The sequence below is a fragment of the Telopea speciosissima genome, chromosome 4, assembly GCF_018873765.1.
Source record: "Telopea speciosissima isolate NSW1024214 ecotype Mountain lineage chromosome 4, Tspe_v1, whole genome shotgun sequence".
Lineage (NCBI taxonomy): Eukaryota > Viridiplantae > Streptophyta > Magnoliopsida > Proteales > Proteaceae > Telopea > Telopea speciosissima.
Window position 1 is genome coordinate 25777984 of NC_057919.1, and position 16165 is coordinate 25794148.

The 16165-nt window shown below is 38.7% G+C and overlaps 1 protein-coding gene across 2 annotated transcripts in view; it reads right to left on the minus strand.

The window, feature by feature from the left end:
- The window catches only part of LOC122658107 (lysine--tRNA ligase, chloroplastic/mitochondrial), a 109790-nt gene extending 99712 nt beyond the window's left edge, over positions 1–10078 (minus strand). For both annotated transcript variants that reach the window (XM_043852997.1, XM_043852996.1), the window contains exons 1-2: positions 9803–10078; positions 9367–9582 (exon numbers count right to left, since the gene is read on the minus strand). In XM_043852997.1, the coding sequence (XP_043708932.1) occupies positions 9367–9582; positions 9803–10033 (447 nt within the window). In that variant the 5' untranslated portion in view covers positions 10034–10078. The remainder of the gene's footprint in view (positions 1–9366; positions 9583–9802) is intronic.
- Between the last annotated feature and the right edge of the window lie 6087 nt (positions 10079–16165).

The following is a 16165-nucleotide window of genomic DNA, read 5'->3' on the forward strand; positions in this document are numbered from 1 at the left end:
GGGTTCACTAACTCAATCCATATAAGAATGATTAATAGATTTTATGCAAGATGGGGACAATTGTTATACACCATCTCATCTTTTTATAATTTCAAAAATTTTGGGCCAAATTCAGATTGTTAGACAATCAGAATCTAATAACAAATAGAAAAAACATGCAGCGAAAAGCCACAATGGTCATTCCAAGCATATAATGTTAGACCTTACAAATCCCCTGCTAACATGATGGACAATTATCATCATTAAATATATCGTAGAAGTGTAAAGTGCATGTTTCTTGCTTCCCGGAAGGTATAGAAAATCTTTTCTTCTAGTTTCACAGAACCTCTTTAAAGTGTAAGGCAATTAGTTTCAGTTATATAGCACACAGGAATTTGAAGAATCCTTGAACCATCGTGTGCAACTCTAGCCAATAATAATTGTGATTGGAGCCAAGCAAAACCAACACAACTGACCAAACACCTAACCTAACCTCTGATGCTCACCAGTCATCACTCGAGGTGAACAGGTTGAGTATTACAGTATAGATCTGTACTTGTGAAGAAATTTCTAATCAAAGAGGAGTTTGTAAGTATTACTCGTAATCATATCCGAACAATGTAGATTTGGCATACATCCATCCCCCACTATAAAAGCAACGATTGGAACCAAGCAAACCTTAGTTCTGTACATATGAGGTTAGTTGACTGTTTACATTCGCCAAAACATAGGGATAATTGTGTTCATCTATTCATTTTTATGGCATTCATACTGTAATTTTGGTATTGATGACTAAATCTGGAGTTCTCTAAAAAAGGGTGTACCCAGTGCATGAGGATCCCGCCACTGAGGGGTCTGGGGAGGGTCATAATGTACGCAGCCTTCCCCTGCTTTCGCAAAGAGGTTGTTTCCAGGCTCGAACCCGTGACCACTTGGTCACAATGTAGCAACCTTTACCATTGCACCAAGGCCCACCCTCTAAATCTGGAGTTCTCTATGTTTGATAAATTAAATTAATATGATATTCACTATTTATAGTAAAAACATAGGGATAATTGTATTCATCTATTCATTTTTATGGCATTCATGTTGTAATTTTGGTATTAATGACTAAATCTGGGGTTCTCTATTTTTGATCAATTAAATTAATATGATATTCACTATTTATAGTAAATTGTGGATTACTATTAAGAACTGTACGCCATGGCTTTACTATTTTAACAATAGGAAATTACAGTTAAAAATTCCGGATCTTACTATTTTTAGTAAGTTTAGGTTTGGCTAGTTTTAGGGAAAATCTCAAGGGACCTATTAATGTTGCTGGCTTCATGTTTATAGTTTTGTTAAAAAACTAAAGATGGCCAAAATAGCCTTCTACAATTTCTAAGTTTCCATACTTTTTGTTACAAAATGTCTTTGGCCGCCACACATTGATGCCCCTTGTATCATCACCAACCACATAAGAACTTAATGTATCTTGCCCTGCAAGTGCCATATGCATGCTCCCTTAACTAGTTTGAACAAATATCTAACATTTATTGACGCAGGAAGCCCAACTTGATTGAGCATAAATAGGCTTAATTTGGAGTATGTGTAGTTGGACTTTTGAATAATGGGTTTGTGCACTAAATGGGCTTATGGGCCAACTTTAAAAGCCCTAATATGGGGGGTTTGACTTGTACATGGGATTTAACTATTTAAGTGTCATCTATAGTTTCTATTTTGAGTTTTTGGAAGATTTGGGTTAACATTTAGTTTCCACTTTTCAGTCCAAGTAGTTTTTAGGAGTTTCTATTTTTCTGTTTTCTTAATCATCAAATCTAGGGAATTTAGGAAAGTTCTAGAATATTTTTATCGTTAGAAATAGAAAGTTAGGGAGTCATTAGCCTATATGTTAGTGATCTAATGTGCCATGTAATGCAAGTGTTTTTTAATTGAAAGAATTAGAATTTAGTGGACTCTGTACATCATGACCTTCCCCCGACCCCACAATGGTGGGAGCCTCGTGCACTGGGTATACCCTTTTAGAATTTGGTGGACAGCAGGATAGCAATTCATTGGAGCTTGGGATGAAGCTTCTTGTGTGGTAAATTCCCAAGGTCATGGCCTGGTAGATCTTTGTTTTTGACTTCTTGTTGTTGCTTTTGTTTCTTTCTATTCTAGCCCTATTTCAGCCATTTAAAAGTTCAGGTGTAGTGACCCTAAACTTTGGGCCTGACCCAAAAGCCTTTTGGGTCGCTGGGTAGACCCGTTTAAGGGTCCAGATGTTTCAAAAAAAAAAAAAGGAAACGAAGGTTGAGAAAGGAAAAGGAGAAGATTTCAGGGAATGGGGAAGGAAAGTGAGGTTTAGCTTGATTCTTTTTGTAGAAAACCTTGGACCTGTAACCAGTAACTCTAGAGAGAAGAGAAGATGGAAGTTGTAAATACGTGAATTAATTAATTGATAGGTAAGCCCCTCTATTATAAATAGAGGGAAAATTACAAATAGACTAAACTAGGCGATGTGGGACTAAAACCCACATAGCCGACTGTACCTAATAACATAATAAATAAACTAACCCCAAAAGGACTAGAATACCCCCACGGTATTCTGGATTACATATTCCAACACTTCCCCTCAAGCTGGATTGTACAAATAAGAGAAGAAAGAAAAACCAGCTTGAACTAAAAAGAAAAAAATAACTCCATAATAATGCTAACACTCCCCCTCAAGTTGGTGCATACAAGGTACTAATGCTCAACTTGAACAAAATAGGAAGAAACTAAGTTGCAGCAGAATCCAGCTTGACAGAGATGAATGCAGCTCCCAAATAAACCTTCAAGAACTTTAAATATAGATCTTCAAAAAACTGGGCAGACTTGATCAGCAAAAAAAGGCAGCTTTCACCAATCTTCTATAGCTATCCAGTGACGATCTTTGACTGATAATCTTGAAGACAAGCAACTAGGGCAGCAAGCAGTGGAAACAAATGAATCAGGTAGCGGAAAAGATCAACCCAACTGTAGAACCTCATACAGGCAGGCAATAACCAAACATCTTCAATACTCTTCATCTCCCCCTTACGGCAAATTCAACCCAATAAAGAAGGATTCCCAATAGTAATGGTGGAAACACTGATCTTCTATGTTTTGCACCAAATATTCCTGCAAGTTCTGCTTCTACAATGTCTGTAGGTGTACTGTACATAATCTCTCCCTCACGTGTAGTAGTACACGTGGACATAACAGAGATAATGTAAGAGATAAGGCAAAAATATAATATTCCAGAATTTTCCAAAAGGTGCTAAGGGAATGGAAAAGGAAGAAATGGCAAGTTAAAGAATACCATTATCGTCCAAAGTTGTTATGGGTATATGCCAAAGGTATGTTAGGGCCTAGGGGAGATGGTGAAGTGAAAACAAAAGTTGTGGGATAATGAATTATGGGGAAAAATAATGCAACATAGAAATTGTCCACCATCTTCAAACGACCAAACAAACTCCTTAGACGGAAACTCCTGCAGGGGACAAACACCGAACTCCAATATTCACATCTGATAAGTATACAGATCTGATTTGAAGTAAGGAAAAGCTCCAATCTTCAAACAAGGAAGAACAAGTGTGCAAAACTCCAATTTATAAACTCCCTCATGCTAAATAGAACTGACGAAGATATCTGGACAGAATTGATGTAATAAACTTCAACAAAAAACTTGGATAAGATCTGAATTAGTAAACACTGCTAGGAACAAGCTCCAAAGTAAGCTGGATATGAAGCAGTAGAAGAGCTTCACACAACTGAATAGGTTCGTAGTTGCAACCAATAACCATGGAACAATGCTGTTGTAATCCCAAATAAGCTGATCTTCAAGGTAGTAAATTCGAGTCTTCAACAATGAAAGAAATTCGAACTCCAATAGTAGGATATTCAGACTCAATAATAGGGCAGCAGTAGTCCTCATAAAGGCAGCAGTAACATGTCAACCAGTCATGCTTACAGAAGCCAATCAATAGAGCAAGGTATGTAGTAAAGCTTGATAGAACCAGCAAGTATAAATTACTTAACCCAACAGATCCTTAGGTAGTTGAAGCAGCCAGCCACATAGGAATAAGTAAAAGAATAGGATGATAAATGATGAAATCGAGCCATAGTGTGAACCTGAGTTTTTTTTTCAAAATAGATCCATGAATGATGCTGAAACTTGGGTCGAGTACTCCTCTGATGGTTACAAAACTCTCCTCAAAAAATCAGCAAGAGAGGAGTGCCTTAACCCTTAGATCGATTATAGTCAGGGTTTTGTAAAAAACCTGAAAGTTGAGATCGATTGTAGGGAAAGGGGGCTTCATAAAAGGGATGATGACTTGTCAAAGATTGTTGATAGTGTGTAATAGATGCTGTCCAGAGCTGCTTGAATGGATCTCTAACACGAATAACCAACATCTTTTTGTGATTGAGACTTGATCTTCAAGAGGGAGAAACACCAGAAAAATGCAGAAAAATAGGGCAGCAGCTATCACACGAAATAGAACTTCTTCAAGCCATGAACAGTGGAAGTAGGTTGCGTCTCTTGATGGTAGAAACACCTCCAAAAAACTTCAGCAGCAGCAAATAACCCTAACCCAAAAAATCAATTTGTGTCATGATTTTGTAAAACCCTGAAAATAAGGATCGATTGGGGTTAGGGGTCTTCAAACACTTGGAAAGAGGCCAATATTGAGGTCGAGTGGTCCTTGTAGATGAAGTAATCAGCCCTCCAAAAATCAGCAAAAGCTAAAACCTGTAACCCTAATTTCGATTGGAGTTAGGGTTTTAGCAGGTAACCAAATTAGCAGGTTAAGAAAGTTTTGTTGTAGAAACAAATCCAGCCATCAGAAAGGGTCCAAACTTAGGTCGAGTATGGCTTGTAGTAGTAGGGAATCACCCCAAAAAAATTAGCTGCATTTGAAAAGGGAAACCCTAAAATCGATTGGAGTCATGGTTTTCAAAAACCCTAACAAGTTGAGATCGATTAGGGTAGGGGCTGGAAAGGTTAATGAAAGATGGAGAAATAGAAAAAAGGAAAGGAGGTCAATCGAATAGGGTAGGAAGGTGCTGGAAAAGAGAGCAAAGGGAGCTCCAATGGTGGAAGGTCAGCCTTCAATAGTGATAGGAAGTTGATCCCCAAAAAATTCTGGAAAGCTCCAATTCGCAAAGATGGTTCCAGCAGAATTTTAATAGGAAAAAGAGATTGAATGGAGGAGGGCAGCAACTAAATCATTGGTTAAGGATTTTACCTCATTAGTGCTGCCCCCTTACAAGGATGAGAAGAAGAAAACCAGAAGGAGGAGAAGCAGAGAAAGAGAAAAGAAGGAAGAAGTCGATTGGAGAGGAGTAGGGTTTTTTCCTCTTTTTCTAGCCTAGATCAGACTAGCTCTAATGCCATGTAGAAAACCTTGGACCTGTAACCAGTAACTCTAGAGAGAAGAAAAGAGAGAAGAGAAGATGGACGTTGTAAATACTTGAATTAATTAATTGATAGGTAAGCCCCTCTATTTATAATAGAGGGGAAATTACAAATAGACTAAACTAGGCGATGTGGGACTAAAACCCACATAGCCAACTGTACCTAATAACATAATAAATAAACTAACCCCAAAAGGACCAGAATACCCCCACGGTATTCAGGATTACATATTTCAACACTTTTTCCCTGTTTTGACTATGATATGGGGTATTTGAATCGGAGGAAATCAGGCCTTTGGAAATCATTCCGTCTTAGCCAGAAAGTTTCAAGAATAAGAGAGGGCTAAGGAGATTGGAAAAGGATCGGAGAAAGGCTAAGAGGAACCCTGCCGAGGAGAAGAAGAAAGAGGACGTTGGCTTTGCTTGAGGTAGGCTCCTTATCTTTCTTTTATGTTGGTTTGATGTTTTGGATTTGTCTGAAAGGAAATTCAGATTTGGGTAGGTTATAGTTCTTGGTACTCTGGAACAGTTTGTTCTAGTTGTCTTGGTTTAACGTTTATGGTCTATAGATCTGTAACAAGTTAGAGTTATATGGAACCTTTCTCGAGATCCTAGCCCTTCTGTCCCCTGGCACAAATTAGTTTGGTTCACTAGCCACATCCCTCGTCATAGCCTCACTGTTTGGAGAGCCCTTAGACTTTGCCTGCCTACCCAAGCCTTCCTCATCCACCGCACCATCCCCGCCCCCCCTCTTGCAACCTCTGCTGAATTGGCCGAGAAGATACCCCTGACCCTTCTTTGACTGTCCCTTCACATCCTCCATCTGGAACAAGGCCATGTCTTCCATCTGACCACGAAGTAGAAGGGCCTTGAGTTTTGATCGTGAATGGCTTTAGCTGCTCAAAACTTTTCCAGGGAACTCCATTTGTGACACTGTCGGGAAGCTAGTTTTCAGCGCTACGATTCACCATATCTGGTTGGAAAGAAACCTCAGGAGATGGACTTCCAACTCTAGATCTTTCGATGTGATTTGGAAAGCCATCTCCTTCGATGTTTCTTCCAAGCTCAGTTGTATCCGTCAGAGGCACTCCAAGGACAACCTTAAGAACAGACACATTGTGAACTTTTGGGGCCTTGACGTTGCCCTTTTGCGGCACACCTCCTCTGCATAGGCTAGTTGGCCGCCCTTCCCCCTCCCGCTCTCCTCTCCCCCCCTTTTTTTCCTTTTCTTTTCCCTCCTGTATATTGGTTCTCTTTTTCCCTGCCCCCCCCTTGGGGTTCGGTAATATATTCATTTACCCAAAAAAAAAAATTCCTGTTATGGGCTCATTCCTATTCGTAATTATTTTAAGAGCTGATATACTATTTAAATTCTCTTTTTGGAACCCATTCTTATGGAATGGTTTTATATCTAAAATGCTGTTTTTTAAAACTCTTTTTGGAACCCATTCTTATGAAATGGTTTTCTATCTAAAATGCTGTTTTTTAAACTCTTTTTGGAACCCATTCTTATGAAATGATTTTATATCTAAAATGCTGTTTTTTTAAACTCTTTTTGGAACCCATTCTTATGGAATGGTTTTATATCTGAAATGCTGTTTTTTAAACTCTTTTTGGAACCCATTCTTATGAAATGGGTTTATGTATAAAATGCTGTTTTTAAACTCTTTTTGGAACCCATTATTATGGAATGGTTTTATATCTAAAATGCTGTTTTTTTTAAACTCTTTTTGGAACCCATTCTTATGAAATGGTTTTATATCTAAAATGCTGTTTTTAAACTCTTTTTGGAACCCATTCTTATGGAATGGTTTTATATCTAAAATGCTGTTATTAAACTCTTTTTGGAACCATTCTTATGGAATGGTTTTATATCTAAAATGCTGTTTTTTTAACTCTTTTTGGAACCCCTTCTTATGAAATGGTTTTATATCTAAAATGCTGTTTTTTAAACTCTTTTTGGAACCCATTCTTATGAAATGGTTTTATATCTAAAATGATGTTTTTAAACTCTTTTTGGAACCCATTCTTATGAAATGGTTTTATATCTAAAATGCTGTTTATTAACTCTTTTTGGAACCTATTCTTATGGAATGGTTTTATATCTAGTATGCTGTTTTAAAATTCTGTTTTTGACTACGTCTCATGTGTTCATTTAATACACTGTTATGCTGTATTTTAAATTCTGTTTTGGCTCTATCTCATGTTACTATTTAATGCATCGTTATGCTGTGTTTAAAATTCTATTTTGGGCTACATCTCATGTATCCATTTAATACACTGTTATATTGTTTTAATTTCTGTTTTAGCTTCATTTTCAAGTAACCAATCAATATACTGTTATGTTTCTTTTAAAATTCTATTTTGGCTTTATTTCATGTAACTGTTTAATACACTGACATGGTGTTTTTTTAAACTCTTTTGGAGTCTATTCCTATGTGACTATTTTGATGACTCTTTATTGCTTTACTCTATTATGTTTGAGAATACTTTTGGAGCCGAAAATGGGGGTGGTTTACTAGTCCTTGGGAGTGGCTGCCTTGAAAGATAGATTATAGTCCTACCGGTAAAGTCTCTTTTGTTGCTTCTCACTAGAAACCCCGTGCGACGGTATGGGAGGTGAAAGCCCTTTGTCTTTGATTCTAATTTTCTTTGCAAGTCCTATACCACCTTATGACGGGTAAGGAACGGGAATAGACCGACATTAGTATTCATGCCGTCTTAGTATTGTAGCCTAGTGGGCTATACTTGTACCACTAGTTATTTGTATGATCGTTGCCCGTCTCTATAAGTATAAAAGAAAAATTTACATGCAACTGCTCTTGTTTTGAAATAGGGTTTTTCCTATTTTGCCAAGTTATATTTTGATGGCTATTGCCTTTGATAGACAAGCTATACGATATTTAGTATAGTTGTTATATCGAAATTTAATTTGGATTTTGGTTTGTGTTACATGAGCATTTGAACTATGGTTAATTTATTGGACATGGAATTTCACACTTATCTATACTATACTTCGTTTCTCCATTAAACCATGAACCATTGTTATCATGTCTTTACAAGCATTACTTTTTAAGGTAGCCTATTGAATTTCCAAAACTCAGGCAAGATGTGATGTTTTGCAAATGAGAATGTAGGTCTAGTCAGGGATTTCGGGAACGTGTAGTCTTGAGCGCGTGTGATCGTGAAGAACCTTCCCAAGGGCATTATCATTTTATTTAGTCTATCTCCTGTTAATACTTTTAGTTTTCTTTAGTTGGAAAGTTCATGTTGAACTATTTTTCTATTTCAGTTTAGATGGTTTGGACCATTAGTTATGTTACTCTCTTTTGAAGACAATAATATTTATTTTGGTTTTAATTCAATAACTTTTATGAAGGGATTTTATTTTAGAAGACTAACGTGTTACAATGATGGTTAACCTGTTTGATATGAGTTAACAGCTTGAAATCCGACTGTTCGGGTTTTGGGGCGTTACATCAGGTCAATACATCCTCTTCCCCTGTCCTGAGATGCCTATTTTCCAAGCTATTTGTGGATCTACAATTTGATCTTAACTGCAGTTACTGTGTTCTGTTTGGTCTACAGAACAACCTACAACTTCAGTTCAACTGTTGAACATACAAGGATAAAAGCCCAAACATGATGGGCATGCAGAGAAAATGGAACTCAAAAGTTGACATGTCTCTAATCCAACTTGACCAATGAATCCTCCACATGGCCCAAAAGACGTGGACCATCAGGATAAACTTATCATAATAGGGCCATCAAGTGGCCTTTTTGATTTCCTATTTATCCCAAAAAAGGAAGAATTTACAGATTATTCCAAATCTAATAATAGCAAATATATACAAGTATATGTTTTTCATATCTTACAAAAGTAGATGAATTTTCCTAGAAAAAGAGCAACCTATCTGAATTTAGGAACGTCGAAAAGGTGAAAGTAACAATTGAAAAGAAGCAAACCTGAATAGTCCCTGAATCATCTCTTAGAGTCAAGAAAGCAAGTTTTCCAAATGCTCTCCGAGCTACAATTCTTCCAGCTACTGACTCTAAATCATCACTGTTTGACGCTTCACCATTCTCCAGATCTTTATATTTAGCTTGCAGCTCATTCGCAGTATGTGTCCGCTCCCACCTATATGCATAAGGCTCATAACCCTTGCTCCTCAATTCTTCGACCTGACAATCATGTTCAGATTACTAAACAAAATTCTTTCATAAACCTGCGAATGCCCAAAACTACACATTCATGATTGCGAAGACGTATCCACCATGAGAAAAGATGGTAAAGAAAAACAAAAGAGCATCAAGTCCTTATACCAGATTGAAGAATGTTGATGTCTTTGTTAAAATTTTGATCAGAAATGATACACTGGAAAAAAATGAAGTTAGGGTTTACCCTCTTAATGCGCATGGCGCGAATGGAGTCTCTGTCAGAAGTGGACGACGAAGAAGAAGAAGAAAAAGAAGAGGAGGACCTTCTCCTGTTCCGAACAGAGGAGGAAGAGGTGGAAGAGCAACACCTGATGACCATCACCGGTGGTCTGGTTCTTCGTGTCGTTACAGAAGTGATATTGATGAAGTGCTTGATGGAGTGGGAAGATAAAGTCCAAACTTTCAGCGACTCCATCGTATCAATCTGTGTCCACCCCCTGTTGCCCTGTCTGAGACATAGCTGATAAATTAGGATTCAGGAATTATTCATACGGATAATCTGTTTGTAACTAAGGTGGTTACAACAATCACTTGTAACCAATTTTTTTTCTTTCCTTTTTTACCCTTGATTATAGCTCTTCCTTTTTCTTTAAGTAAAACTTTTTTGTAATTTCAGCCCCTATTTGCAGCCTCACACAGGCAGGACGTGGACCCCACACGGGCAGGGCGCTCAAGCAATGGGTAGGACGGTCATTTCGCCCCTGTCTATGTGAGCTAGGCTGCACGCCAGCCGCAAGGGCAGGCGGCAACAGAGGATAAGAATCCAAGAAGAAAACGGGCTGATTTTACAAAGAAGTAAAAACTTTTTTGTAATTTCAGCCCCTCATCAAATGAAGTCTAAATACTTTCCATCTTCAAATTTCCTCCATGCTCCTTATTTGGCGTCAGCATCATGGGGCTGGAAGTCTATCTTAAATGTCCGTTCTTTACTATTGCAGGGTTTGTTCATCCAGTTTAGAGATGGTAGGTGTATTAATCCTTGGTCAGATTTTTGGATTCTTAATTGCAGACCTGGTGCTGCACCATTTCCATTATCTCATGATGCTCCTACTTCAGTCTTTCAACTTATTGATCATACTCTGCGGCGATGGAAAGCAGACTTCATTTTTAGATGGTGGCCTTTTGAGATTGCCATACATATTTTGGCTATTCCAATACTTCTTTTACCTACCCTTGATCGTTATGTATGGTCACCAACTGCTAGTGGTGTGTTCACTATGGCATCGACTTATAAACTAGCCATCAGTGACTCTTTGCTTCCTCCATTTCGGATTTGGCTTAAGATATGGCATGTGCATAGTACACTGAAAATTCATTTCTTCCTTTGGAAACTTTTGCATGGAAGACTTCCTACGGTGGATCTCCTTAATCGAAGACATGTTAATCTGCCAACATACTGTCATTGGTGTTTGGATCCCAACATCAATCCAACTCACTTGTTTATTTCTTGCCTTGTTTCACAGACTATTTGGGCCCTAGATCAATCATTAACTGTGGGTTTGTGGTCGGATGTTCAACTAGGTCTGATCAATGCTATTCAGTCGATCTCTTCAACTAATGACAAATTTGGTATTCTATGGCAAATTTGGACTAGTTTTCTTGCATTCACGTTCCGTCAAAGTCAACAGACGCTAGCAATGATAATGCATAAAGCAAGGAAACTTGTGCAGGAGTTCTATTTAAACCCAGTCCCACTCAGCATCCACCTACAAAAAATTTAGTTGCGTTGGGTCGTCCTCCTCTTGGTGTTGTTAAGATTAACATTGATGGGCCTAGTTGTGGCAACCTTGGGGTGAGTGAAATTGGTGGTGTGGGTCGTGACTCTTCTAGAAAATTCTTATTCGCCTTTTCTAAAGGTATTGGTTTTAACCATGCATGTGTTGCTAAGGCATTGGCGGTGAGGCAGGCTCTTGTTCTTGCTCAAACAATGACTCTCGATCGAACCTGTACTGAGAGTGATAGCTTATTGGTCATCTCTATCTTAAATGTCATGGCTCATAACATCCCTTGGCGTATTAAACTCATCATTGAAGAGTGTTTAAGCCTTTGGCCTTTCTTTCACCTAGTGGAATTCAAGCACACACTCAGGGAAGGGAATTTCTCGGTTGACTGCCTCACGTCTCACGCTTCAAAGTAACAATGTAATCACTTATGGGATGTTTCTCCTCCTTCCTTTCTTTGTAATGCTTTATTTTTTCTTTTTCCTCGTTGGTTTAGATAATAAAATTTGCTATTAAAAAAAACGAGGGAAGAAAAAGAAAAGAAAACGTACAGATTCCTATACCCATTTTTCCGACCATTTGGAACGATTGCTATTGAAGGAAGATTATCTAATTAAAACTTTGAATTCGTTTAAAAAATATTGTAATTTTCTTATGCTATCAATATGCAAATCTCGCCAAGTCGGCGAGAAAACGAGGGTTATGCTGAGAAATTTTCTTTCAGGAGGGACAGACAGAGGCACTGAAAGGTGTGGATGATCGTCAATGGTGTCGCTTCACGTTCCTAATACAGCCGAAGACTTGGGAGATGGGTATCTACTGAAGCTAAAGACTAGGTGTGGACGGAGGTAGAGCATTAGAAAGAGTTTATGGTAAGAGAAACCTAAGCATAACTCTCTCTCTCTCCCTCTCCCTCTCTTTTAAAGTCATGCATTCTATCTGAACAAATCTAAGCTTGTATCTTCAACCTTAACAGGATTTTGTTTGGATTACATCTTCGATCTTAATAGGATTTTTATTTTTTGGAAAAATTCCATTCTTCTTCCTCGTCTCTCTCTCTCTCCCCCATTGATGTCGTCCCCTCTCCTCGACTTATCCCTTCTTGTTTGCCCATTCCTTTTGTTGGATTTAGGTGTCCATCAAACCCGGATTAGTTTAGTTTGTATTGAACCATTTATATGTTTTGGTTTAATATTATGACATGCGACATAAACTTTTTGAGCATTATGTATCCTTAAGTTTAACTTAAAATGGTAGTCACTACTAGGCTTTGAGCCAAACATCCTTATCATATAATCATCGCATTGGGTACACCTAGGCATCTTGATGTTAAGATACGAATGCGAGTACACATATTGATGTGTATTGGCGAAAAATCTATTTGTGTCTATTATCTCATATGTTACTGCCATATGTAGGTAAGGAAAGTGAGAGCTCTACAGGTGCAAGTTAGCACTCTCGAGGATTAGGGTTTCATGGCCGGTACGATGGAGGATTGGCCCCCAAATTCAGCACAGTCAGCGACTGATGACAAGCGGGAGATTGGTTTTGATTCCAATGTTGTCTCCATTGCCCCCTGATCATTTGCATCGGTGGTGTCTCAATCCTTTGTGATCGCAGCAGTGTAGATTGCAGTGAAAACCCCATCATCTCATATGGGTTCTTCTGTAGTTTTCTTCTCGGCGGAGGAGATAGCCAAATTAAAAGAGCCCTTCCAATTGGCGTTGGTTGCAAAATCCGCTTATGGGTGACCGGAATTATTTAATGTTAAAAAAATTTTGCAATCTTACTTTCACCTTTTGGCGGACGTCCAAATATCATCCCTTGATGCTCAACATCTCCTACTTTGGTTCATGAACAAATCGGACTTCATAAGGATTTGGTGAAAGAGTACGTTCTTATTCAAGGTTTCCCATGATGCGCTTCTTCAAATCTGGAGTGGAATCGCCAATTGTTCCTGTTTGGATCTCCTTCCCCAATTTAAGGGTGAACCTCTATCAGGGTAACTTCTTTCTCTCTGTGGCAGGGACAGTCGGGAAAGTTTTGAGAGTGGATGGCGCTACTGTAGGTTGTTCTAGAACAGTTGCTGCTAGGGCATGCGTGGAACTGGACCTTCGAGCCATCCATCCAGATCAGGTTTAGATTGGGTGTGGTGCAACAGGTTTTTTTTTCTTCAAAGAGTCGAATATGAACGTAAACCTAGCTTTTGCATGGGTTGCTCCAAACTAGGGCATTAGATTGAGAACTATAGGAGAAAAAAAAAAAGAAATCTGGAAGAAGGTTTTGTCCAATCTAAGATTAATTCCACAAAGCCTTTAGATAATCTCTTGCAAGAGGCAATGGCAATGGAACTTGTGGGTGATAAGGTGATGGGCACAGAGGAGGTGATGAACAAAGGGAAGCAGATTATCGAGGAGGGCAAAGTGGGGAATTCAAACGTGGAGTTTATGGAAGAGGTTGATGGCGATCGGATAGAAAAAAAAAACTTGAGAAAAGGTTCGTCTTCTTTGGGGGACCATATTGTGGAATCTCTAGTAGTGTTACCAACGAATGGTGTTATGCAGGGGAGAATGAAACTTGCATGGAGACCTACTGGAAGGAGGATTAATGTGCATATGGACGAGGTCTTGGATGTAAACTCTGTGGGGGACGATTCTTAGTCAGAAGGGACGCAGGACTTTCACGACTTGGGGGAGTTCATGGATTTTGGTAGGAACTTTGTTCCAAAAAAAAGTGGGGGAAAGCAGTGCAGCAGAGGTCTATTCACTAGGGAAGACTCGTTTGTGAAGTCGAGGGGGAAGAATATGGAATGGAAGTCTACTCTAGAGGAATTGCGCCAATCTTGTACTATGGTGAACAAAGGTTTTAAGGCTTTCATAGCGCGCTTTACAATTGAGAAAGAACAACAACAAATGCAATATCATGAGCCTTTAGCAATGGGAGCAATGGTAGGGGAAAGAATACATATATTGGTGATCATTCATTGGCGAATCTAGGTAGGGTAACTAGGTCCATGGGACCAGTAATTGCTTTCTCTCTAATGTTTTAATGATTATTCTTTTTTGAAACATTAGAGGTTTGGAAAATAAGCATTCCTTAAGGCGTTTGAAAGATCTTATTTTATCTTTTAAACTTTGACATGGTAACGATTGCAGAGCCAAAAATTCTTTTTTCTAATGCCCCAAGTATCATGAGAAAGCTAGGAATGGATGCGGTTTGCTCTAACGGAGAGGAGAATGGTGATAGAATTTGGATTTTCTGGAAAAGCGATTTCCAAGTATCAGTGTTCAAGGATCACAGACAATATATCTTTCTTGAATGTACCACACATGCTTCTACTAAAATAATGATTACTTTCATTCATGCTTTATGCACGACAGGTGATCGTAGATTGTTGTGGGCGAATTTGTTAGAGGATGCAGTTGATCCGAGTATTCCTTGGGATATTGGGGGAGACTTCAATGCCATTATGGAGCCTGATAAAAAGGTTAGGGGATGACCGGCCTGCTCGGCCTCCTTGGAGGATTTCGGCAATTTTGTTAATGCTGCCGGTTTTTTTTTATGGAGGCTTTAAAGGGAGTAAGTTTACTTGGTCAAACAATGAGGAAGGAAACGGGAAGGTACTGGCTCGCTTGGACCATTTATTGCCTAATGCAAATTGGGCAATTTTTTTCAACTTGAGTTGGGTGACCCATTTAAATAGAGCTTGTTTGGATCATTCTCCGATACAACTAGAATGCGCTTTGCAAGGTACCCCAAGATCTTCTTCCTTTAAATTCTAGCAAATGTGGATCTCTCATCCGAGCTTCATGAACTTGGCCAGACAGTGTTGGTCTATACCGGTTGTTGGCTCTCCTCTTTATATTCGTTTTTTTTTTTTGGAATTGAAACAACTGCGTGCTAAGTTATGATCTTGGAATAAATCTATTTTTGGAAACATTCACCAGAATGTTCGGGATGCATATGACAAAGTAAGTAGTGCGGAGATAATCTTTGATCAAAACCTATGTGAAGTCATTGAAGAGGGGCTGACGCTAGCAAGAAAGACTGCATGATGTGCTGCTACAGGAGGAAATTTTTTGGAAACATAAATCAAGAGTAAGGTGGCTTAAAGAGGGTGAAAGAAACACAAAATTCTTTCATGCTATGGTCAATATGAGAAGGAGAAAAAAGAGGTGTGCAAAAAATTAAAAACAACAATGGAGTTTGGGTTTCAGGTGAAGAAAGGGATGTCAATGAAGCCATTCGATATTTTTCAGACATTTTTACATCTTAGGGCTCCCAGAGAGATTAGAACTTGTTGCTTCACATTCCCCAGTTAATCATTGGGAATGATAATTCTCTTCTTTTGGCTACGCTATTGCTGGAAGAGGTTAAAAAGGCGGTCTTTGATCTTTCTCTGGACAGTGCCCCGGGCCCTGATGGCTTCTCTGGTTACTTTTTCACTTCATGTTGGGAGATTGTGGGTGGCGATGTGTGGGAGGCGGTCAAGGATTTTTTTGCAGGTGGCTTATTGCCCAAGAGTTACACTACTATCCAGTTGGTGCTCATTCCTAAAACAAAAAAGCCTGTGGCAATGTATGATTTTCGCCCTATTAACCTTTTGCAATTTTTCTTATAAAGTTATTACTAAGGTTATTGCTTCTAGACTGGCTCCTATCCTTCCCACTATTATTATAAGGAGCAAGGTAGCTTTGTTCAAGGCCAATGCATCCATGATAACATAGCTTTGGTCCAGGAAATCTCGTGGGGGAAATGTGGTTCTTAAATTGGACATGGCCAAAGCATATGATAGGTTGGAGTGGGATTTTTTGTATAAGGTGTTG